General features: G+C 41.1%; 2 protein-coding genes and 1 long non-coding RNA gene across 9 annotated transcripts in view; 1 reads left to right on the forward strand and 2 right to left on the reverse strand.

Moving 5' to 3' along the window:
* The window catches only part of MAP7 (microtubule associated protein 7), a 127,302-nt gene extending 119,007 nt beyond the window's left edge, over nt 1-8,295 (reverse strand). For 5 of the 7 annotated variants that reach the window (XM_055810384.1, XM_055810383.1, XM_055810382.1 and 2 more), the window contains exon 1: nt 7,892-8,295. In XM_055810384.1, coding sequence (XP_055666359.1) covers nt 7,892-8,280 — 389 coding nt within the window. In that variant the 5' untranslated portion in view covers nt 8,281-8,295. The remainder of the gene's footprint in view (nt 1-7,891) is intronic. The other 2 variants (XM_055810386.1, XM_055810387.1) reach the window with 2 other exon arrangements.
* LOC114013899 (uncharacterized) lies at nt 8,295-9,684 on the forward strand. The gene is made up of 2 exons (XR_003557157.2): nt 8,295-8,418; nt 8,529-9,684. It is a non-coding gene; the product is annotated as an uncharacterized LOC114013899 (long non-coding RNA).
* Nucleotides 9,685-10,698: 1,014 nt separating this feature from the next.
* The window catches only part of MAP3K5 (mitogen-activated protein kinase kinase kinase 5), a 108,575-nt gene continuing 94,032 nt past the window's right edge, over nt 10,699-25,241 (reverse strand). The window contains exons 24-30 of the mRNA XM_055810378.1: nt 23,021-23,206; nt 19,733-19,838; nt 17,127-17,370; nt 14,236-14,348; nt 13,216-13,328; nt 12,258-12,334; nt 10,699-11,431 (exon numbers count right to left, since the gene is read on the reverse strand). Of these exons, the coding sequence (XP_055666353.1) occupies nt 11,371-11,431; nt 12,258-12,334; nt 13,216-13,328; nt 14,236-14,348; nt 17,127-17,370; nt 19,733-19,838; nt 23,021-23,206 (900 nt within the window). The 3' untranslated portion in view covers nt 10,699-11,370. The remainder of the gene's footprint in view (nt 11,432-12,257; nt 12,335-13,215; nt 13,329-14,235; nt 14,349-17,126; nt 17,371-19,732; nt 19,839-23,020; nt 23,207-25,241) is intronic.

The following is a 25,241-nucleotide window of genomic DNA, read 5'->3' on the forward strand; positions in this document are numbered from 1 at the left end:
AAAGATCAGGAAAATCAAGGTACAGTTAAAAGCTCACATCCTGTTTTGCAAAAAAAAAAAAAAAAAAAAAAAAAAACCACCAAAAAAAACCCCCCACAAAAAAATGTCAATGTACCTACCCATCAAAACACACAATCATATTTCATATGGACATTTTCAACATTAATCATCTATGTCAAAAGCTTTTTTTTAAGAACTCATTTAAAAATACATAATACAGACAACATTAGATCATAGAATCTCTCAAATTGGAAGGGACCAATAAGGATCATCAAGTCTAACTCCCTACTCCTCGCAGGACAATGTGGGAATATATGGACACTAACTAAACTCCAGACTCCATTTCTCCCTAATGTCCTTCAGGAGACTCATCTCTTTGCATTTCCTCTCTACTTCGCTAGGTTTTAAATCAGGCCAACAGAACAGAGAAAGTAGAGCTTTTTTTCCCCCTCCCTCCTCATGTGAGAAGACAGCTATTTACTCAGCATCAAAGGAATGGAAACCTTCTTTTCAATGCCATGTAAATCTAGGACAGAGCAAAACAGCCTTAAAAAGACAGACAGGATTCCCCCCCATCCCCCTGTTTCTAGGGGGAAAAAAAAAAAAAGTTAAGTTGCAAATAGCAAAACCAGCCACTATATCAGAAAAGATACTTTCTTCCATTAAGCCAACCACTGTCTTTAACATCATGCACACCTACTTTTTCCCATAGCTGTTCTTGTATTCTCCCTTCTACCTCTTATTGTAAAAAAAAAACAAACCACTAAATAAAATAAAATAAAAAAACCACAACAGAGAATAACCTTGCCTTTACAGAGATTTCTAAGTTTCTCTTCAAAGATATCTCTCACAAAGAGGTCTCACTTGTATATAAATGATAATGAAGGACCGGAAGATTATTTTTACAGCAGTACATTAATTTTTTTAACATCATCAGTATTTAGTGTATATACATCAACTATAATCACTGATTTCTTCTTCCCAACTTCCTGGAAGGAAAAAGGCCCCTTGCATTAATCAGTAAGACTGAGTATAAAATGCTAGAGAATAAGAAGGGGGACCTTCATCTTTTTGACTAATGAGAGTCCTGCTGTCAAGAGTATAGATGCGCTCTGAATAGCTTTAAATAAGCAATGAGTCAACTCGCTTGTAAAACTTGAAGCCATAAAACCACAGTAGTTTCATGAACTTATTCTTCATTTAGCCATTGAATTAGATGCTTCAAAATTCAAGGAAGAGCAGAACCATTCAGCCTTTCTAAGCAAACATCCACTTACATACGTGCCGGGGAAACAAAGGGGAATAGCAGTGCACTATTAAGATTCTTCAGAAAGCAAAAGTAGAAAAGCAGGTACAGCTTTTTTCACTTCTGCCTCCTGGAGTTTGAGCAAACATACCTTTATTCTGGTTTCTAACCTCACTATCACCCTTTCCAATATATTGAATTCAGAATTATTATCCATATCTGCCTGAGATACAATGAATTTTAAATAAGCTAGGTCTGGAAAGGAAAAGCAGACAGCATGTCTTTATTTTCCTATGGACTATCCTGACTCCTTTGGCTCCTCAGCTTACCCATCTGTTTACAGGTCCCATCACGTGTGCTGCAAAGACTATGCATATTCTAGCTATTACTTTGATCAAGAAGTAAGACAACATATTCTTCAGCCACAGAACCATAGGTGCCCAGAGCAGCCACCGCAATCCTCTTGCACGATGTAAGAGACCTGGTTCTCCAGTCCCCACCCTGTCCCTTCCCACAGCAGTTCTGGTGCATCACAAGCAGCTGTGCCAGCAGCCGCTCTGCCTGCAAGACCCTGCAGCAGGAGGCAACTCCACCAGGAAGCACCCCTGCACAGGTGCTCAGGGATAGGAGGCTTCGCTTGGACATCACCTCTTCCCACTCTGGGCTGTCCCTCTAACATGCGCAGTGCCGCACACTGGACCAAGGGGTGTTAAGAGCTCCTCAGAAGTGACCAGATAGAAGGTAAGTGTTCACCATTTTCCCTTCTGTCAAGTAAAACTGAACCTGTGTGTGTTTCCACACATAGGAAAAACAAGGAGAAGGCTGGGAGCCCTGCCCTGTTCTGACTCAAACTCACTCATCACAGCAAAAGACACGTGAACACGCAGGCAAGAGTCTCATCATCCACAAACACTTTGAACACATACACACCAATAAAACAATCAAATACAAGATGTACATTAACAAGTCTTGTTACTTTTTTTTAATTAAATGGATTTGCATAGCATGACTGATTATAAAAATTGCACAATGCATACCATGATGAATAAAAGCATATTAGATCATTCTTGGCCCACACTTTTTATTTATATATAGCAGAATTATATTGGATCAGGCCCTATAGTAGAACATACCATGTAACTTCAGCCAGTGGTCAGCTAAACAAGGAAAGGCAGCAAGGAATGCAGACTTCACAGGACAGTAGAAAACAGGAATTCAGTAGAAGACAGAAGTCATGAATGCCAATTACCTTACTAGTTAACAGCCTGGGCAGTGTTGCCACTACTTCTGTCTGTAAAAAGAGCTTATTTTTTAAATACCTAGTTTGTATACACATCAAGAGAACCAAAGGCTTGTAAAGCACTCAAAATTAGAGCACTTATGTATGTACTAAGCTTTTTGGTAGAAATGTGAACATCAAAGAGAAGGCACTAAGCTTTTTCACATAAACGGGAACATCCTTGAAAGAAAAGGCAATATGCCAAGACCAAATTAAAATTTTCTCCATTGTTGTATTACTGGCAGTATCTGATGGATGGAATCCTGTCAGCAACTTCATGCTCCATTAATTACCAGTGCTCTCCTGACATCTCTACTTTCTAACACGTTTCTTAGGTGACCAGGAAGTCTGGACTTTCGGGTTCCATCAACTTTAAGGGAAAACACGTTACAGTATCAGACACAGCCATGAGAAATATCTGGAGACCTCAGTACTTTATTTGTCCCCTCCATAATCTAGTCTTACAGTGACTACCAGCCTGGAGCATAAATCATATCATCACTTACATCTCTGAAGAATCTCAAAGTTAACAGCAGTCAGGGTTGCTAACTCCATCCGCTTGAACAGCGAGGCAACCTACCTCTCATATGTCATCTTAACAGACAACTTCGGGTTATTTTCCTTGAACTCTGACAGATCTCTTGGGATACATATTTTCAAGATTTTTCTCCAAAGCCACAAAGGGTATAAATATACCTTCTACTTATTTTAATGAAAGCAAAGATTGATTTTAATGAAAGCAAATACAGCATGACCAGAATCAATACTCACGAACAGCTGCAGAATTAAATCTGTAGCAGTTTAACAAATGCATCATCTTCTCAGAGTCTTTTTCACCTTAAACATGTATAATATCCGTGTAGCCTATTCTGCCACAGTTCCTAGCAAGACACTGCATTTGTTTAACAGAAGTAACATACAGGGGATCTCCTTCCTGGAGGAAAAGTAGGTGTGCAAGCATAGCCACCACAACATCAGCAGCATGCTGTGGCTTGTATTGTGGGTCTAGACGTATGCCCACCTTTTCAAGTGGAAAAGAAAATATGCTGTTGCAAAATTATACAGTATTTACATAATCGAGGCAATTATTGCACTGATCATATTTAATTACCTTTAATACCACAAACAACTTTCAGCTGTAAAGTATTAAAATTGTTTATCTGTGATAGTAATAAACCAGCCATCATACAAATAAAATGTTAGCCATCTCAGATTACTGTAAATTTACAATTTTTAAAATTTTTACAGCACATACAAAAGAACATCCAGTTTCAAGATGAAGCCCAAGTAAAAAAACAATGCATACTACTTTAGCTAGATTAGTAGAAGCTCTCAAAGTAGCACTTAAGCCAGCTGCTCCAACATCATTTAACAGGCCTGATTTTTCATGAACCCCATTTCGTTTGGGTTTTTTTATTGTTGGGGGTTGGTGTGTATGTCTTTTTTTTTTTTTTTTTTTTTTTGTGGTACTGGCTTTGTGTTTGTTGTGGTGTCCATAGTCCTGTGTTGCTCACCTCATACCCCCCCCCCCCCGGCTCCCCCCTTTTTTTCTTTTCTTCCCATACTAGCTGTGCTGGGAGTAGGTGGGTGGAGAAAGACAGTCTGACTCAAATTACACAATATGCATATAAAAAAGCTTGTTCAAATTTTTCCACTGTGTGCAGTCCTTGCACAAACATTACTGACCAATGAAAGACACCAAGAGACAGCACTTTAGCAGCTTTCTAAAGCCACATGATGGTTTCTATAAGGATTTTTAGATTTAGAAGTGTGGATAAGAGGGTTAATTTAGTTGTGTCATTTCATTCTACAATTTACTGATAAATCAGAGTCTATACGCATTCAGAGCTAAAGTACTGACTCAGGAAATTATTAATTAGGACCAATTAAGTTATTGTAAGATCTGGTACAGAATTTCAAAGTTTGAATAGGTTTTCATCAGAGGGGTAGCAATAGAAGAATTACAGATTCTCAATTTATATATTAAAAGATATATCCACAAGGGGGCTAACGTTTAAATAATTATAGATGGAAATTAGAGTACTCTAGCAACATACACACCTGCAATACTCCTAGCATCTGAACACACATACTACCGTGGCAATGTAACGTTTTGCTTCAAATCACCTTCACCTTCAGGACGCCACACACTCTGATCCTCACGGTTTGCAGTTCCGAGTCAGAGCAAAGCGCAACCGCCGCAGCGTGGGTACCGCTGGGGGCCCCAGCGAGGGGTCTGTGTCCCGGGGCCCACCCTGCCACTCTGCATCCACACGGGATCATGGTGCCCCGTGCCCAGCAGCTGCCCGTGCAGGGAATGGGAACTGCCTGTGCCAGGCAGAGATAAAACCCGTCAGTCAAAATACCACGTCAATCCTCTCCAGCAGAATATGTTATCGCTGTGGGGAACTGGATAACGTTTTAAGCCCTCACCTACTGTATGCCTTCTGTACCTTTCTGTTTTCCCCTGTAATTTATCTATTTGTAAACCAAAACCAACCGAATCCAATAAGCTAAAACTTGATTTATTCTCGGATGGAGAAATACCAGGATAAACAAGCAATAGATGAAGAGTCTCATCAGCTGCTACAGTGAGAACACTTCAGCATTTGGCATTAACAAGCTACCTGGCACTGATATCATCATCTAAAGCACAGGCATGCTGTGCTGCAAAAAGAACAGAATAATACTAAACTCCCTTACAAGAGAACACTAACTAGAAGAGTATGCAAAATCATGGCATTAAAGTTATTTTGCAACAGACCAAGCACATTGCTCTCTCTCGCCTCCCAGCACCTAAGCAAATTATTACCTGTGCACAGAGTGTATGTGGGGAAGTCTCATAGGCAGAGGCATGCCTGTGTTTATGGGTGGGCAGCCATAAAATGAGGTGCCTTAAAAGAGTCTCTGTCTGGTGTTCCCCACAAAAGGGCCCCTCCTCTCAGGAATCACTGAAAAGCTTGTTAGCACTGTAAGATGCTCAAGTAGCTACGATTAAAAAATTCTAACTGTCTAAGTTAGTGTACTCACTTAGCACTGTACTCGTTTTGCCATCTATGCATTTATGAATGGCAGAGTAAAAAAAAGCCCTCATCCCAGTAATTAAGCCATTCACCTGAAGAAGCCTAGTGTGCAGCAGACCATCTGCCCAACAATCAAGGGATCTACTTGTAATACCATGCTGCAGTCCTCCTGGTGCTGTTAAAGCTTTCCCCAGGATCAGCTCTGAAGGTCTGTATATCTAGCCACAGGAGGCGAAAAAAACCAAACCAAACAAAAACCAAATACACACCACAACACACACAGAGCTATTTAACTGTTGTGTTTTGGTTTTTAAGCACGAGCTGTAAGTCAACCAGTAGGCAATTTCACCAAACCAGGATGGGAGGTTGACCTTCCTGAGGAGCCGGATCCAGACACGGGTGTTCTGCTTGTGGCCATCCGCAGGGCCCTCCCTGGGCACACACATCTGCTTGCTCACAGACAGGCCAAACAGCTGCAGAGCAGCTCCCTGACAGGCTATGAGGGTGTTCCTGTTTGTGAACGCCTGGAAAGCAGTGCTGTGATAACTTGTGCACCTTGAAGAACCTCAACAGACAACAAACGGTTTCACAGAAGTTTAACTCCGACATTTCACACATGGGGAAGTTTGGAATGAACTTTGACAGAACAAAGCAATTTAAACTCAAAATATTCAACAACTCATGCAAGCAGATCCACCTCCTGTCTACAAATACGTGCTAGTGAGTAAAAAGTTCAAAACAGTACCATGAAATGAAACTACAAGGCAAACTCAGAATAAATTTAGGCATGTAAGTCCTTATAAAACTATACATATGTAAAATACCTGTCACCTGGCAGCTCATCTCCAGTTTTGGTAAATGATTAGAAGAAAGACTGATAATAGATTAAAAAAAATAATATAAATCACATCAACAATGTAAGGTAGAGAACTTGAAGAGAGTTTGTTAAATGTGGCTTTAAAAACACATTGACAGCCAGCTCTTCCTGTGACAAGTGAAGTTAGTGTGGTTGCAAACTCTGAAACACATAGGATAACAGATGCACATCCTTTCTGAAGCTGAACTTTAGAGTCATGGCTGGGAATGATTTGCAGAAAGGATTTCTGAGCAAAAGCACTACACTTCTACCTTTATTAAAGACAGACAGCATTTGGATGGGTCTGCCCACAGTTGTTGTTTGTGATTGTATGCCACGTTATATAAAATATGTATTAAAAACATCATACTGCGGAAACACAATTCCTTAACCAACAGCCATATGTTGTTCTGATTAAAAACCTCAGTCTGTGATTCAGAGATAAACTTGGACGTATGTTAGAGAATTGAAGGACCAGCAAAGGGCAAACGGAACTGTACCGTGGAAGGAGGACAAAGAAGAGGAGAGGACTCAAAGCTGGAGTCAGACTTCAAGCCCAGCAAGCAGCACCCCCAGTGAACACGCCAGAACGGCAGCCCCTCCGCTGCCTGCAAAAGCAAACAGCATCCGCGCCTGCAACCGCGACACAGCGCTCGAACCGCTTGCGTAAGCCGGAATCTCCTCCCTGCACCCTTCTCGCCCGCGGGTCAAAATAAAAGCGTTTTAAAACGCTCTTGCAGCGCTCAGCCTTCCTTAGAGGAGACGCAAAGTCACCTCCCTCCTTTCCCTGCAGGAATTACGGGCTCGGAGGAGCCGGCCGCTCGCACGGGCGCAGCGCTCCCGCTGGGCCCGGCCTCGCCGCAGCGGCGCAGCCACCAGGTGCCCGGCGCCACCCAGACATCCCGGCGCCCCGGCCCGGGCCCGCCTCGGCCCCGTCAGCTCCGTGCGGCGGGCGCTGCCCTTCACTGCAGGAGCTCGCCGCTACCTCCAGCCCCGCTCCAACCCGCCGCCCCGCAAACCCCGCGCTGCCGCGCCGCTCCCAGCGGCCGGGCCCCTTCCCCGCCGGGCACCCCCGCGGCTCCGCACCGCCGCGCCAGCCCCGCCGCACACCCAGCCCCAGCAGCAACGGGCTCGGAGCAAAGCCCGTCCCGCCGCCGCCGCTCCGCGGGGCCGAGGCAGGGTCTCGCCGTCACGGCGGGGCGAGGGCCGGACACGCCGCCCCCACCGGCACGGCACGGCTGTGCCCGCCGGGCCGCAGCGCCCCTGCGTGGGGCCGCCCCTCGGCTGGGTCTGCGCCGGGTCTGCGGGCGGCGGGTGACACCGAGGGAGGGGAGCAAAGCCCCCTCACCGGCCGCCGCACGGCCGGCCCCGCACCTGTTGCGAGGGGAGGCCGCCGCCGGGCCCCGCGGCGCTCCTCCTCCTCACGGCCGCCCGCAGCCGCCGGTCCGGCCCGGCCCGACCCGCGCCGCCCGCCGGCAGCGCCTCACCTGCGGGGTGCCGGCACCCGCCGCTCCGGCCCGCGGCCTCCGCCATGTCTCCTCGCCGAGCGCGGCTGCTCCGCCCCGCGGATCCGCGGCCGCGGGCAGGTGAGAGCGCCACGTCCCCCTCCCCGCCGGCGGGATGTGCCCGGGGCAGGTGAGGGCGGGCCCGGCGCCCGCGGGCGGTAGCGGCCCCTGACGGGCACCTGGCCCCGGCGGCTGGGAGGCGGCGGCCGCCCCGCCTCACACAGGTGCGGGGCCTTCTCCGCAGAGCTGCCGGCGCCGAGGCAGGCAACGGGCTCTGGGACGGTTCCCGATTCCCGCCGGTGTCTGGACGGTCTGTGGGAGGAGCGGTGCACCGCAGCCTTCGGGAAAGAACTGTACTGCTGTAGCCTCATTATTAAGGCACATGCTTCTGAACAGCCGGGGCCGTACCCTTACCTGCCTACAACGCCCGGCTTCCAGAAAACGGCTTTGTGAAGAGGTGTCAATGTGTCGGTCTTTTCTGTAGAGGTCATGATCTTATTACCTTTCCTGTGAGTTCACCTAAACTTGCCCTAAGCTACTTTCCAAGGTCATAAGAGCGTTCCTCTTCAGTGTTCTATGACTAAATTAAAAAATCATTTCATTTTGTATCTGCTTGCAGGTAGTACCAACCATCAGAACTACAGCTGAAGGAGGGTGAATGCATCAGGGAACTGATGGCACTCAGCTATGTCATGCACGCAGGCAAGCAACGGAGAGGTGCAGCTCCCTCAGTCTGGTGCATTAGACAAAGCAAATTTCCACCACCGTGCAGAGCGTCCTTCTTTCACAAATGACTAAGTTCAGGGCATGAGGCCTTCTAGGAGAAGGGAAGATGAATGTTTTGTGACATCAGGAGCCATTTATGCTCTAAAATAGAAGGAGCTGCAGCTTGGGTGACAAGCATTCCTTGTGGCTGGTTTGTGGGCAGGAGAGTGTTTGTGATACAAGAACAGGCTGGGCTCTATGCTGAAAGGTGCAAGATACTCCAAGATTGGCACTGCCTTGGTCAAGTTTTAACTTCTGCATTCTGCATGACTCCTAATGGAAGTGGAAAGGTGTATCTCAGTCAGCCTGAGCCTTGGATTACAACAGCACTAGTCAGGGACCAAGAGGCTATCCAAGTCAAAGGGAGTGGTAGGCCCTATAGTCAAAAGGTTACCCTCAGCAAAATCCTGCACTAAAACATAACATGTCCTTGCAACATAATCTCAGATCCCCCTGTGGTGGTCCACATAGGTATCCACCAGCAGATAGAAGCTGGGAGCCAGGCTGAGGGGCCCAGGCTGACCTGTCTGACGCACTTTGACCCAAAACATTTCTTCTTGTTTTGTCCGATGATACAAAAAGTAATGCGCCTGGCACAATCTAGATGAAGTAGCCTGAGGTGGAGATATCACATAAACTTTTATGAACAGATCTAGTACATAGATGGATAAGATGTGCTGTTTAGGGAACAACATTCAAACCAGTTCATGATCTCTCAAGTAGCGCAAGTGTACGTGGCCCAGCCTAGGCATGCATCAGATGTGATGTAGTCTTACAGTGGAGAATACAGAACCGATTGCTGAGTGGCTCTGCAGGAACCACCTTGGGTCTGGTGAAGCCAGCAGTGAACTGCAGGAATTAATTCCCAGCTGATGCGAGGCTAGGTCTCGTAGAGACATCAAACTGATCCCTTTCTCTTACACATAACTGGCATTACCAAGCTCCTTGAGTCACAGAGAAGAGGCTGCATGCTTTTGAAGTATCCACACACAAATAAAGCAATGCAATTACACTGTGGTCTATTCATGCTGCATGAAATTAGAGGTTTTCAAACTGTCGTCATAGACTGATACAGGATCATGTTCCACACAAAAAATCAAACTAGGGGAGTTTGTTGTCCTAGGGTCACTTTTTCCACAGGTAAAGTTTTTTAGTTGCTTTGGCTTTTGCAAGTCAACCTCCACAAACTACCTTGAATTTGTACTGTTTTCTGCCATAATAGCAGCAGAAATTGTTAAACAGTAGCAATGTTTCTCCTGAAATGTAGCTACGCTTTTGGCACTTATGCCAAAATCTATCTATGCCCAAACATCAGTGGAACAGTCTTCAGAGTAAAAAAAACCTGACTAAAATTATCTCATCTACATTCTTTGTTTAGCCTATTTTTTTGATACATAATTAGGTTTTAGTCAGTAAAAATTACTACATACATGTTAGGACAATGTTTTGTGTTTAGAAAAAAATATTTAATTTTCTTTGAAAATACTTGCTAGACCTGAAAAATTCAGGGCAGAAGCTGTTCACTGATTACCAAGGCTTACAAAGAGAGAAGCAGCTTCTTGTCCAGGCAAGTCTCACTCATAACGAAATTTTTTGCAGCTGCCCCATAAGAATCTGATGATACCCAGTGCTAGAATGCTGGAGTGACAATGAGAATGGATGGACGGATAATATCCACCATCCTTCTTCATTATATGTGAGGAAAGACATATTGTGTAAACAAAAGCAGAAGAAAACAACAGGCCACAATGACTACTCAGTGCACAGAGGAAGGACATTCATTTCTCAAGTCAAGTAGAGCACCCAGAGAAGAACTTACTTTGGCCCTGGATTGTCAGTACAGGAATTAGACTGCAGGAGAACCAAGAAAATACTCAATGCTATGACTATCAAAACACTGTAACTTTAACATGTGCCAGAAAGGTTCCCTTGATACTCAGTACGATTTTTTCCGCCTTTTTTATTCCAATATTTTCCAGTTCTACATCTTTATTTTTTTAAAAGTCAAAAAATATAGGAAAAAGTAAGTCTTAGGTTCTTTTTATTTTCAACTGTGTATGTCAGAGATAGCTTTAGAACAAGCTAACATTACTGTGGTTCAGGTGTATGCAACTGGTACAGTTCAGTAGTACATAAACAACTCTAAAACAAATGCACCATAGAACTTAAATTACCAAAATTAAACAATATTAAACTATGTAGGGCAGTAGGTAAAACCAATTACCTTTAGGTCTTGCACACTAAAAGAAAAATATCTAAATATGATTGAAATTATAAAGTTCCACTACATATTATCGAGATATATTACAAAGAAAAAGAAACTTGAGAAGTTGTTGTCACATTTTGGTTTTGTTCCAGTGATGTACAGTCACATGAAATCTTACATCAGTTTTTCATGAAATTAACATCTGGTTACTTTAACTACAATATTTCATGAATTTATAATATTTTTTTTGTGTGTTTGTTTTTAAGTTGAAAAACTTGCATGTAAAAACATTTAAAGTGAAATAACGTTGCAGGTTGTTTACAGATTCCTTATGGATTATAGGAGTAAAAGCAGTAAGGAAGCTGCAGTGTTTTTAACATTGGTAAACAAATACTGGATTAAAGTGCAACAGTCCTTCTGACAGCACACCTGCTCTGTGCTGAAAGGAAATCTTTCCCTCTCTGCAGAGAAGCGAAGAAAAATTTCAGTGTCAGGCGTGTTTCTCTCGAAAGTCAGTGATGGCCTTCCAGAGAGTGCATAGCATTCCTCCTCTGTGAAGAAAAATCATAAAGATGCTCAGGTACAAAGATACTCTCTAGCCTGAAAGCATTCCAATTTAGCTGCTTTCTGATTTTCTTGCTCTGGTTTTGACCAACGAAGTTCAGTGGGAAGGCTGATCAAAGGTGAAATTCAACACGCAATACTCAAATAGAGAACAGAGTCCTTTCCTGATTACAGTACAGGGCAATCTTTCCACTTTTCAGATGCCTGCTTTCTGGAATTCAGACTTCTGGTCCAAAGGACCTGCATAACTCACAGCAGATTTCCAACATTATGAAAGTGTTGAATATGAAAAAATCTTAACACCTACTTTTTCTTTTTTAAAAAAAAAAACAAAACAGTTTTAAAATTATTTATTTTTAAACTGACTGGACACACACACACACAGTGTTCAATAATTTCTATTGTTTCTACTTAAACTTGATTCTGCAGTGACTCATACCACCTGGGCATGATTAGGTGAAATCTAGTGTTAATTGCAGTCCATGAGTAGTATTTCCATAATTACATAAAGTTTTGCTATCTCTACCTTTTTAAATAAAAGCAAGGCTCCAACGGGATATCCAGTCTCCAAGTGCAAGGTAAAAGCTTTACTTTAAAATTCTCCCTTTGCTTTTCTTTAATAGAAAAGCTTTTTTGAAAAATAAGCAGTATCAGCTGTCTACCAGGAATGCATCAGTATACAAAGACAGACTGGAAAGTGTTACTTATTTTAACTTAATACTGCACAATCCAAAAAATAGAGACTTAGTTACTTTCTCTTGTAACAAAACACAACTCCTGCTCAGCACCATTCATTTAACTGTGAAGCATTACCTCAGTCGCAAACATTTCAGATCATCTCGTGTAACATAGCACAGAACATCCATTAATGTATAGTCTTCAGCCAAGAACTATAAAAAGAAGTTTAAATGAACGTTTTGTTAGAAATATAGCTTTCTAAGCTTTATATACCATCTGCTCTTAAAAATAGAAGTTTAAATTTAGAAGAAACCTAAAATAGGGCCAATGTGTGGTATACCTAACAAATTAATCCACATTGTTTCTAGAAATACGATGAAACTACTTCATTTCTATACTGTATACTTTACATTGGCATACCAGGCACAATTTGAAAAGTGTAATGCTTTTACAGCTACTCAAAACTTTTGTCAAATGGCATTTCTATTGTTACCACTGATATCTCAGAGTCTTCTGAGACTTCAATGAACACAAATTAAAGCATAATTAATACCCATGAGGAAATGAAAAACGACAGTTAAGACCTACCTTTTCAAAAGTGGCATCTAAATTTGATGTACTAGAATTTTGAGGAACCTTTGATTTGATCTGTAGGAGTAACTACATCCAGGTTTTTCTAAGTCAGCTGAAATTCTGAGATGCTCAACACCTCTAAAATTATATGATTTGCTGCAGAGCAGACCAATCTGCTTCAGGAGATTTCACTTCAGCACAGCTAGCTAAGGGTGAATGTGTATCCTGTATCTAGGGTATAATCAGCAAGAACTGCTGCAATTGTACAGACACTTAAAAATTATGAACCAGAGCAATATTCTCTACTTATCAGGACATTTTATTCCCTTATTGCTGATCAGATATAGGAATTAACAATACTGTATCTTTATTAAGGCCTTAATATGCATGGCTTTTTCCTATCCTCTGAAAACAAATTCATCTCTCAAAATGAGCTCTATCGAAAAGGTTTGGTGTCTTCTTGCATGGAGTCACAAAACAGTACTGCAACTGTGTCCAGAGAGTGAACAGTCATTGCTACCTTGTTTATCGTGGCCTCATCAGCACCTTGAACACTCAGCCAGTTAATGAGATCAGGGTCTTCAGCCCCTGTGCCAGTGGAATGACGATGACAGACAGACAATCCAGGAATATCTAAAACAACCATATTTGAGAAAAGGTTTTCTGTTGCCAAAGCAACCTATTGTCATTTTTGACTGCTGAAGCACTTTCTTCCATGAGTTTTCCCTTCAAGCTTAGAATACCAGTATCTCCATAAATAAAGATAAATGTCAACTCCCAAAGCATAAACTTAATTACAGTTTATATACAGTTATACACCAATTACTTCTACTTGGTTAGGGGTTAAAGTTAGGTTCACAGTTAAAGTAATGTGAACATTGATACAGATACATTTTCTGGTCCTCTTCAGAAAATTACTACTACAAGGCACATACATTTCATAGTAACTGTTTCTACACTAACAATGTTGCATCAATTTAACTAAACTGTTCAGTGAACTGAAACTGGTGCATAGGCAATGCCTCAGACTGAGGATCAGCTGTGCTTTTGGAAAGGAACTCTTCTTTGAACCACATAACATGGAAACATCAAAAAAATACAGAAAGTGCATAAGCACTTCCACTTCTTCAGGGAAGATATTCATCAAACTCAGCTTCCCTCAGTAAGCTTTAAGTTCTATTTACATCTCACCAATTAGGTCTTTAACTTTCAGTGTAACAACTGGAATAATCTGTAATTTAAAGAACATATAACCTAAACATAGTAGATTACCCTCTTTAGAAATAATATTTATCCTGTAGGATATAAGCCATGTACTCTTCCATGTAATTACAGTCAAATTTATTTAAATCATACCATTCCTTGTACTGTGATTAACAAATTCAGTAATTTGTTTCCACAACATACGTTCTTACTTCAAAGCAAACCCTACCACAGGCAGCATCTTTGCTGAGACTGGCTCAATAAAAAGAACACAAGTTTAGCTGCCACTGTCTTAACCTGCAGCCAGTATGAAAATTTTCATTGAAAATTCTCTCACCTATTGGCTGTGACCTAAGCCGTAGGTTTCTGATCTCTTGATCTTTTTCTTCTATAGCTTGATGTAAGAGGACTTGAAATTCTCTCTCTTTTTGAACCAACTCCTCCAATAACCTGCGAGGTAACAGGAAGGAAGCACACATTTCCTCAGGTAATTTCAGATTTTCAGGAAAGCAAATGCTGTACTACTCTTAAACTGGAAAAATTCTGGAAACCTTCTCAACAGAGACAATGACAGACTTCTTCAGCTTTCATAGGAATATCCTCTCACTATATATTTATTATGACCTGCATCAAGACATAAACATTCACTGGTTCCTAAAGCTATAGCTCTTTAAAAAGGAAAAACCCCAAATACATCAGCTTTCATATACACATCCACCTACTAAACAGGTGGTATGGTACAAAATTTCTGTGAAATTTCTGCAGCCAACATTCTGTTTTAAACAAAACTGTGTAACCAAGAACAAATATCAAAATGTTTCATAAACCAAGGACTAAACTTTGTAAAATAATCCTTTGTAAGGAAAAATGCCAGTTCACATCTTTCCAGCAGACATTTTCAAAACTATGGCAAGGACAGAGCTGTGATGAAAATGTGGTGAAAACTTACGGTTGCATTTCTTAAATGGGGAAAATACGTTTTCATCCACACAAGGGCTGTCCCTTCCTCACACACTAGGTACTTTGTGCCTACCCTCCTATGCTATATGAAGAGTGAGAAAAGAGGAGGCAAAATACCTTGTGTCCTCTACTAAGCAACTACTCTTGAGAATGTCAAGCAGAAATAAATTGGAACCCATGTTTGACTTCCTTCGTAACACAAACCCAGAGAGATTCAGTGGTCAGCACCTTTCACAGTGGTCAAAGGAAAATAATTAGAATACAATGGAAAATTAGTATGAGAAACTGCCGCAATTTGTTATTTTAGAAAAGTGTTTTAGTAAAAAGCAGGACTTGTGAACAATATGTATTCAGGAACTTGGTCAGAGAAACTGTACATGGAGAACACACTCATAAACGTACTGCTGACTTGTGAGTCTTAGGAAGTTCTGCCTGGAAAGTATTGCAGCATCTTCATCCCTTTCCTGAAGCCTTTGTCAGCCTGAGAAATACGCAATAACCATTCCATTTCAGTAGTATTTTGTTTCCTTTTTTTTGTTTTGTTTTGTTTTATACATTTTATTTATTTATACCAGTTAAGCACTGCGACTTTTTTTCTGGGACACTGAAAGACAGGGACGTTCTGGAATTCAGCTAGAGAATGTGCCACAAAAGCACCTTACCTGTCTTTGCACAGAAGTAAGCCGCATCCTGCATGATTGCTTTGTAAAAACATCTAGCCCTATTTATAGCTTGCATGCAGGCCTACCAGCAGCACAGTTGCATTTGAGTGCTTACGCATCTAAGCTAACAATTCTTAACAAGTCCATGCTGCATGTGAACAGAGCTGCTTTGTGCCTTTACACACACCCCCAGCTCAGTGCAGAAAGATTAATCTCTACTCTGTCCAGACCTTTCAGTTGACTTATTCCTTCTCTATCCATTCTGGTCGAAAAAGGCTTCAGGACCAATAAAATAATAATCTCTTTTTCTTGATAATTACTTGCTGCTTGTGCCAGTAAAGTTTTAATTAATACTTAAACCACTGTCTATTATTTACCTCAAAATTTCTGTATGAATGACAGGATGTGATTATTTGGCCAAAGACTTTGCATTTGAGAGATTTACAAAAGCAAAGTGCTAGAAAACAGTACCTCTACAAATTCATCACTTCTGATACCACTCCCCATCATAAACTTGGGAAGTCAAGTGAGCCAGTCTCAATTAATTATGTCTTTAGGTGTATCGACAAGGCAATCAAAGTATTTCTCAGTGGTCACAAGCAAAAAAATGAATTGTAACATAAGAACTCAAAAATACTGATGCTTTATTGAAGTGGTACTGCCTAATGAATTACTCTAATTATGGCAAAATTCTTGGACACATTTAAAAGTGAAGTACAATTTGATATTTTAATTTAAATTGGAACAGTAACTACAAAGAATGTTCTAGCAGCATAGCAACTGTCTTACTGAAGCCATGTTCTCTTTCTATCAAGGTCATATGCAAAATTTACTGAGGTCAGGTGCTGCAAAAGCTAAAATATCTACTTTAAAGAGACAAACTGGTGTATTTTAATGAGAAGGAAACAAAATATGAAAATTATTTGGATAAAATAATAAAGACAGATTTGTCTCTGACATTTCTTAAATGACAAAAACGTAAAAAACACTTCTCAGGTTTAAAGTGGAGTATGTATATTTCTGGGAAAAAAATCCAGTATCCAAATGTCTGGCTTATTTCTTCTTTTAAACAACACACGTATTTTGCCCATCTTTCTCTATTAAACAAAATTTATTTAATAAAAAGGTAATGCCTGCTGATAAGCACCGATCCTGCTGTAGTGAATTCTGTGCAAAAAACAAGTCTGAAGCAGTTTCCTTGTGGAGTGTGGCTGTCAATTAGCTCAAGCTCATTCCCCAAGAATAACTATAGAAAAGAACAGCAAGTTCTGTCTTAATGGAAACAAAACATAACACCATTCATCAGCCATACACAGCACATGAAGGAGAGAAAAAGCAGCAGCTTGGCAGCAAGCTCAGGGTTTTTTGGACCTTCCTTGAAAGGGCACCTGAAATCAAGACTGGCCTTAACTTGCATCACCATTGTTTTGAAATAAATAAAACTAATACAAGAGATTGGTCACGGCTAAACAATGACCATCATTTATATTAACAACTTGCAGTACTATTACTGATAGTGCCACTAGTATTCTAGCACATATATTCTAAAAACAAAACACCACATACTGTCACAAGAGGGCTAGTATCTCCTGATGTCTAAACTTACCTGTTTGTCTCTAATTTTAGCCTGCCCAGCTGGACACTCAGTGATCTGTGAGCAGCCTGTGAGTCATGGGATACTGTAGAGCTGAGTGTGCTCACACCTGAGGTAGCTACTGCATCTTCCATGACAATGCAAGGCTGTTGGATGGTTTGATTTTGAGGCCGTTCATCTTGGTCTTCTTCAACTTCTATATCATCTTGATCTGCTGTATCACTTTCAGATGCAAGACTAAAATGTGGCCTCAATTCTATTAGGAACATTAAAATATAAGCAGAAGAAAAAACATTGAAGATGTTAAACATTAGTTAAATGTTAAAACAAAAGCAGACCTAAGTGACTATTTAGAGATCATGCTACAACTTTGGTTAAACCAGACCTGAAATTTCTGTAGCAAAAGAACAGATAATATTTTCTAGGGGTTTAAAATCACTCAGACCATAACAGCATCTTAGTTTATGTGGATTATTTTTCAGCCTATTGAATGTTCAAAAGCTTTAAAAACCAAAAATCTGGATGAATAGGCTTCCAGATTTGGCTAGCATTTCACAACAAATTGTGCTGATGTACTATGTGCAGCAGAAGTACTTTCTTTTGCTTAATGCCATTCTCAGTTGTTTATAATTTCTTACACGTCTGACCTGAACTGCTTTATTAAACAAATAAACATTTGGGGTTTTATATCCAGCTTTTTATGTCTTTTATATCCAGCTATTCCAGTTGTTGCTATTCTGGCATATTTAGTATTATCTCATTATAAGAGTATCACGTTTTCTGAAAAACTACTATATCCAAAGATATAGAGAGGAAATAACAAGCAGACCCCTTCTCTTGAAAATGAAATGTAGCACACTTCCTTTCTACTTATCGGAGAGAACACTGCCTATTTTGTAATGACGTTCATCCACAAAACTGGACACAAAGCTGTATGAGGACTCTGGTTTCTGTTATTCCTTGTTTAAACTACCTACCAGATCTTACCAGGTATGCATACATACATAAGCTCTTATACTCCTACACAACCTATCACTGCAACAACATCTGTTTGTTAATTCCAACCATTTAATATAAATCTTCCTTCCTTCCTTCGATTGTGGCTTCTTGCTGCTGAGCACTCCCTTTAGTCTCCTCATCAAAACATTCTTTTTTTCTGAATCACACTTGGGTTTTATACAGTTTTGATTTTTCCACTGAAGAACTAACATGTATGTTTCTCTGCTTTACAAAAGGGACATTTGTTCCTTGATCCATTTCATCTCTTCATTTAAATGCTACATACCTTTTTCAAGGCTGAACATACTGTGCTATGCTTCCTCTAAATTAAAGAAAGCAGAAAGATTATATAGCAGTTACCCAAATATTGCTAGGCAAGTATGTCTGAATTTGCTTTGAACTTCTGCATCATGCTAGTAAGAACAGAAGCTCACTACCAGGCAGCATAACTACACAACATGGGCTTTGCACCACTCCTAAAATATCCCATAACTTTTAGAAGTGCTAAAGCCAGAGATAAATCTTCACATCATCATCATCATCAGACCAGGGCAAAGGGAAGCAATCAAAAGTAGGTTAAGGCAATCAGGGGAAAGGCAAATGATCAGTACCCGAAAGCTACTAGGGCACCAAGGCTTTTGTTAAAGCCTGACCATGTACAATTAACGCTGATACTGAGCAGTATAGGGAAGAAGAGTGTATTAAGAAGGAATTCTACAGCAATCCTGTTATACAGCAATAAAGTACGTGCCTCTCAAAGGTGTTTGGTATTCTAATCAAAAGACAGATTTTCCTTATGAATTCTAAGTAACACAGAAACCCGATTTATGCCTTGCTGGTCGTGCTGGGGATACGGAAAATACCACAGAGAACAGGAAGAGCTGTAACTTTGGAATTTTCAGATCCCCTTGTTGATAATTTAAGCCTTAACCCGCTGCAGAAAACAGGAACTAAGTATTCTGACTTCAGCCTTAAAGCATGAAATCATACACTTGAAAATTTCACCATTAATTCCAGCGTAGGGAACGAGAGAATCACAAGCTTAGAAGTTAAGAAGCAGAAGAGAAACTAACTCTGGAAATAGGTATAAGTACTAACAGAATGGGCTGCAGTTTCTTCTACACAGACCCATGTATGCCATGCATACTACTTCCACAACAATTCCAAATACAATATTCAAACTGCAGGCACTGCAGATATTTTTTTTCTTTAGACAGCTTCTGACCAGGAGCCAGAGATTTTTTGAGTGCTCTGAAAAGCATATCATTAACCTATGCTTTGCAAAACACCTTCCAAAATCAGCAATGCGCTGGCAAGTGGTCTGTCCTTTGGATTTCAAGGGGCAGCACTGTGCACCTCAAAAAATTAGGCTCCAGAGCACCTTAGCCTACTCCTGCTCACTGTGTTGCAGAGTTGTTTAGGTTACGCATCTTGGAAAGGTGCTTTCCAAAACAACTCGGGCAATACACTGATTAGTTTTTGAGCTGCAAAACAGACTGAACAGGAAAAAGGCCACTGCTGGTTTCAAAATCTTAAGTGAAGTGTCATAATCACAACTCTAAAGCATGTTTAAAGAGATCAGCTAAAAAATATTCGCTGAGTATTAAGAAATGACTCACCTGGGACCAGAATAGTAATAGCAGTCTGCACAGCTTTTCTGATTATGCTGTCCAATGCAAACATCCAATGTGGCTTGATGTTATGATTTCGGAGAACTTTATTGACCTAGCATCAGAGAATTCAGTTCAGATATTCAGTGTCCCCCCAACTTAAAACTATAATATACGTCATCATTATATAAAGTGTTTGAACTTATAGGTGCTGTATTAAAGCAGGTGATTAAAACTGTTTCATGTTGTTATTAAATGAAGAAAATAGCAACACTGCCAACTTCCGCCATTTTATCACAAGTCACACGGTATTTTGTATTTTTTATCAAGTACTAGTTTCTGCATTAGGTGATTTTTTTTATGTCAGCAATACTGAAGTTCATTTAACTTTCATGGGTGTGGAGATTAAAAGAAGCATGTGAGCAGGACAAATACCAAGGACCATGTTATGGAAGGCTTGTAACTTAAGCTAATTAGTCTTGTTATTTTTTTGGCATCGTTTTCACTCCTTGCTCTGAGCAATACTTATCTATTTTAAAGTACAATTGTAGGAAATATCAAAGAACTAATGTAATGCCGCTCCTTCTTAATTCAGAAAATAGTTAATTAACGTGATTTTAAATAGTCAGGGAACTTCAATTGTGTGCTGTGCCATTTTCTCTTTCCTTCTACTTTTTACTTCGTACAATCAGATAGTATTCTGTACCAGGCTGCTCCTGATTGCCTACAGGCCTGCTTTCAAACTGCTTTTAGCCATATTCCCAGGTGTCTTTATGGATGCTCCACGCCACTTGCAAGAATAACTCTACCTTGGGGGATTTTTTTTTCCAACTTCCAAACAACAGGGAAGAAGCAGGTGGGGTGACAGTGCTACAGCAAAGCGCCTAGCCACAGTAAATGGCAACAGCACAGAACAGACTTGATGCTGTTTTCCAGGCACAGAAGCAGACCAAGGCAACAGACTGTCACAGCAGAACTTGAGAAGTTGCAGGAAGAAACAAATATATCTGTGTTTAGAAAATTATAAACTTACTCAGAAGCCTTATTAAAAAAAGGAGCAACTACTGCTTACTAAAAAATGTGGTGAGAAGATACTTCACTCTTGGGTCTTCCTAAAAAAGAGAGGAGTTTAATTCTCTCACATTGTGATAACTTCTCTGTAAAAAATGACTGAAGTTACATGAATGGTGCCTTCAGAAGATATGTAAAAGTTAATAAATGTTATTAATAATTTTATTTTCACTGCCCCAAAGCAACAGTATTTGGAAATGCAGTAACTTATGCAGGTACCTGTACTGGGTGCTTTGGCTGGGATGGAGTTAACTTTCTTCATGGCAGCCCATATGGTGCTATGTGTCAGACTGGTGACTAAAACAGCCTTGATAACACACCCATGGTTTAGCTGTTGCTGAGCAGAGCTTACACAGTGTCAAGGCCTTCTGTGTTTCTTACACTGCCCCACCACTGAGTAGGCTGGGGGTGGCTTAAAAGGCTGGAACAGGACATGGTTGACAAACCAACCGAAGAGATATTCCCTTCCACATAATACCACACACAGCAATAAAACTAGAGGGGTAGCGATTGCTCAGGGACCAGTCGAGCATTAGTCTACTAGTGGTGAGTGAGTGCTTTTGCATCACTTGTGAGATTTGGGGTCCCCCCCCTTATTAAACAGTCTTTCTCTTGACCCACAAGTTTTCTCACTTTTTGCCCTTTCCATCCTCTCCCTCATCCCGCTGGGAGGAAGCAAAGGAGCAACTGGGTAGGGGCTTTCCTCTACCTGCTAGCCAGGGTCAACTAACACAGTACCCGTGTCTCCTCGTTTCTATCACCAACAGCCAGGAGATGGCACTTGGACACCGTGCCGGGACTCGGAGAGCTGTCAGCAGTGCCACGGGAGCCTGCCCGGTGCCCCACACCTGGGCAGCTGCTGCCCAAGGGCCCCAGAGGCTGGCCCACCGCCCTCAGAGGCAGCGCAGCTCCTGTTTGCAGGCGCTTTGTGCCTCCCCATACTGACTCCGGCCGAGACACTGACGCGTTTAGCCAAGTGCAGCCTGCTTAAGAACTGAACAAGCACGATGTAACTTTGTCAAGAACACGGTGATCCCCAGTAATGTGATTTAGCTATTCATATTACAGCACAAAACTACTTTTTCTTGCTTGCTGATGAGGATATTGTGATTATTAAAACTTGTTACCTAAGATTACCTTATTAAGTCCTGCCTGAGAACAAGAGAACTACTCCCCCTCACTTTTAGCAATTATCCCAGTCTCTGCAGTATCTGAGGTCTTGATACTGATTTGGATTTCAGTGTTCTACTATGGAAATCTAATGTATGTCCAAAAGAATTAAGACAGGACACATACAAAGCAAAGCTTTCATTTCTTTGGGTTATCTTAGTTAAATGATAGAGCAATAGTAATGAAAAAGACGTTTATCAGTTAAAAACCAGCAACTTGTAATGATTAAGTTAACAGAAGATGGTAAAATTCTTACTGAAAAGAACATGATTCAGGCAATTATCACTGAACAACTGATGCCCAGCAACATCTCTATCAGAAAGCCAACGCAGATATTTGTACTTTTGCCCCCTCCATTTTTCTCTTGACCTTGTACATTTGGTTTTTCTTTTTCCAAGTGTCAGAACAGTATTAATGTGAAGCTAAGTAGAAAGGAGAGATGAAGTGTATTCAAAGTGAAAACTCAAAGAGAAAACTTTGATTTGTAGAAACCTTTTACAGATTCATTTCACATGTTTGGGTTTTTTCATAAACAGCATCTAATTCTTGTCAGTGTAGTCTATGCAACAGTTTACATGCTATGCAATCCTTCCTGACAGCTCTTTTACTTGTCAGAGTGCCCCAGGTTTAAATGCTAACAGAATCATCCGCCTCAAATGCCTACTTCCATTGTCATTTCATTTTTACTATGCGACTTCAGTCTGGAAAAGTGATGCCCAGCACAGCTGCACCCTTCTCATGTTGGTTATTCATCTTAATCATGAACACAGTGTTTATACAACTATGCTGAACCTTCCAGATCCTTAATCAGCAAAATCTCAACAGTTGTGTTCAGGGCCTGTGTACTGCCAAAAGATCACATGGCAACCAAACGAAACCAAGTCATGGCTGTGGGTCTGAGATTTTGTTATTGCAGGTTCAAAGCCCTCAAATATTATTGTCTCAGTAACCGTGGGTAGAAGTTAATGAAGTTTTCTTTGCTTCTGGATTCTAGCTTCTTTTTTTTTTTTTCCTTCCAGTTTTGGTGCACAAAACTTAGTAAAAATGACAACTTACAGCATCTTGAAAACCAAACAGCACGAGCTGCACTTGACTGATACCATGGCTGTCAAAGTCTAACTCCAGTTTCAGTTTTGAAAGAGTTGTTGCGATAATTTTACGATCAGTGGACCGTACAAACTCTCTGAGGCTGGAAACAAGCGTTGTGATATGTTCCCATTTTAGCTTGGGTTCTTCAGCTCCCTAGTAAAAGAGAGAAGAAAAGAAACAGTTTTGATAGCCATCTTTTGAAACGTACACCCAGACGGACTTCAGCCAATAACATCACCTGGCAATATGGAGTTTCAGAAACTCTGCTGCTATGGTTAGGGAAAAGGTGCAGCTGCAGGTTAGGTAATGGTAGCAGCCCAGGAGCTCTACTGCTGAGCTCCCTGGTAACGCAGATTGCTTGACAAGCAAGTAGCTGACTTCATTTAATATCAGTTGCTGAAGTTCATATGCACACTATAGTCTGTAAGTCTCATTGTACAGGAAGGAGTGAAAAGATATAAATAACTGTAGTGTGCATGGAATACTACAAATTACTCTTAATTGCAAACAGGTACTTTGCAGTGCCTCTTATTTCAGAGTTGCCTCTGAGAGGCAACATGCAAAGTCCCACAGTCACATTTAAAAGAAAGGATTAGTCAAAGTTGTGCAGAATGCTCAACTAAAGTCTAATTCTTTCCTGGTACTTCTACACTTACCTATTCTTATAACAGGTCTACAAATCTCCCACCTTTCTATTATAAATATCCTTTTTAAAAGGTTTTGTGTTTTCGCATGAGCTACCAAAGCAGCAAAAGTTCAAAAGTATTCATCAGAATAACCACGTAAGTAACTAGGAAGCAAAGGACTGTATTTACTCTCTAAAGTTATGCCAACTGAATATAAATTTCAATTCCAGATCTTAAAATTAAGCCAGATATAGGAAACCATACTAGTTGTTCAAAATGAAGTACTAGATGCTTATTCTGAATGAAGCGATTATTTATAGACTAAAGATATCTAACACTGATTTCCATAACAGCAGGACACATTATGCTGTTTGGTTCTGTTGCATTTGCCAGTTTTACGTCATGAATGTTACAGCTGGCCAGACATCAAGAACTCTGTTTGCCCATAACATTGAGGTTTTAACTAACAGTTAATTCTGATCAGGATGAGACAAAGACAATTTGATTATTTGAGAGAAACAAAAAATAAAATAAAATAAAAAGCTCTAAAGCAGTCAAACATTCCACTGACCAAAGCACCTATCTCTGAGATAAAAGATCCTAGCCTCTGACCCTAATCAGCTTTTTGGAGAATTCACCTGATGATTGACTATATTGGTGGATCCTCACTCTGTGCTGCTGTAGCTGATCTCCTTTTCATGTAAATAATTAAAAAAACAGTAGGGCAGATAGGTGGACACAACACACTGTAGCCCTGGATTAGAAGAGCCAAGTCTATCAAGGCATGCTGGGGACAGGGCAATCAGTATGGCTCCCTAATAAGATTTCTGGGAGGGTCATTCTTTTCCCCTAGCCCCCCCATGTTGAAATTGTTCTTATGAAAAGTTTTTGTGAAGGGAAAAGCGCTATCAAAACCTAAATCCTGGTGAGGCCTAACGAGCAAGTCAAGCTTCCACCTGTTGGTAACTTCTTGCATTTAAGCAGGACATAACAAGAAGCCAACTCAACTTCCCCTTAACTGCAGTTACTACTGCTTTCCCACGGTTTGAGTAAGTTTCCTACTCCTTGAGCAGGGTCCCTCTCTCAAGACAGAAAACAGTGTTTGGGAGTCAAGAGTTCTGCATCCCCTCGAAGGGCGGACAGTCCCACACACATACGCTTTGAGCTCTTTGGCTCTACAACTCCATGTCTCTCTGCTTCTCTCCTGGGCTCTTCCAGCCCCAGCTGAGGAAGGCGTAAAACACCAAGCACCCTCTCTGGAGTCATGATTGAGTTTCAGCCTCTCACAATCACTGATTATTCCTTTCATATGCATGCTAACAACTGCATCTGTTATAGCAACACTCTAGCAAAGCACAGATCACAGATCTCTCTTATTGCCTTCTATTTTAACGCTTTCTACAGTTACCAGGACAACCGTGGGCTCCTCTCCCCGCCCCCCAAGAGTTAGAAGCTCTTTTTATTGGTATGCCACCAATTTCCAAGTACATTAACTGTAGTACATGCGTAAGAATCATATCCGTTTGCATAAGTTTCTAAACAGTACTATCTTTAGAAGATGA

This window comes from Falco peregrinus, chromosome 7 (assembly GCF_023634155.1).
Source record: "Falco peregrinus isolate bFalPer1 chromosome 7, bFalPer1.pri, whole genome shotgun sequence".
Lineage (NCBI taxonomy): Eukaryota > Metazoa > Chordata > Aves > Falconiformes > Falconidae > Falco > Falco peregrinus.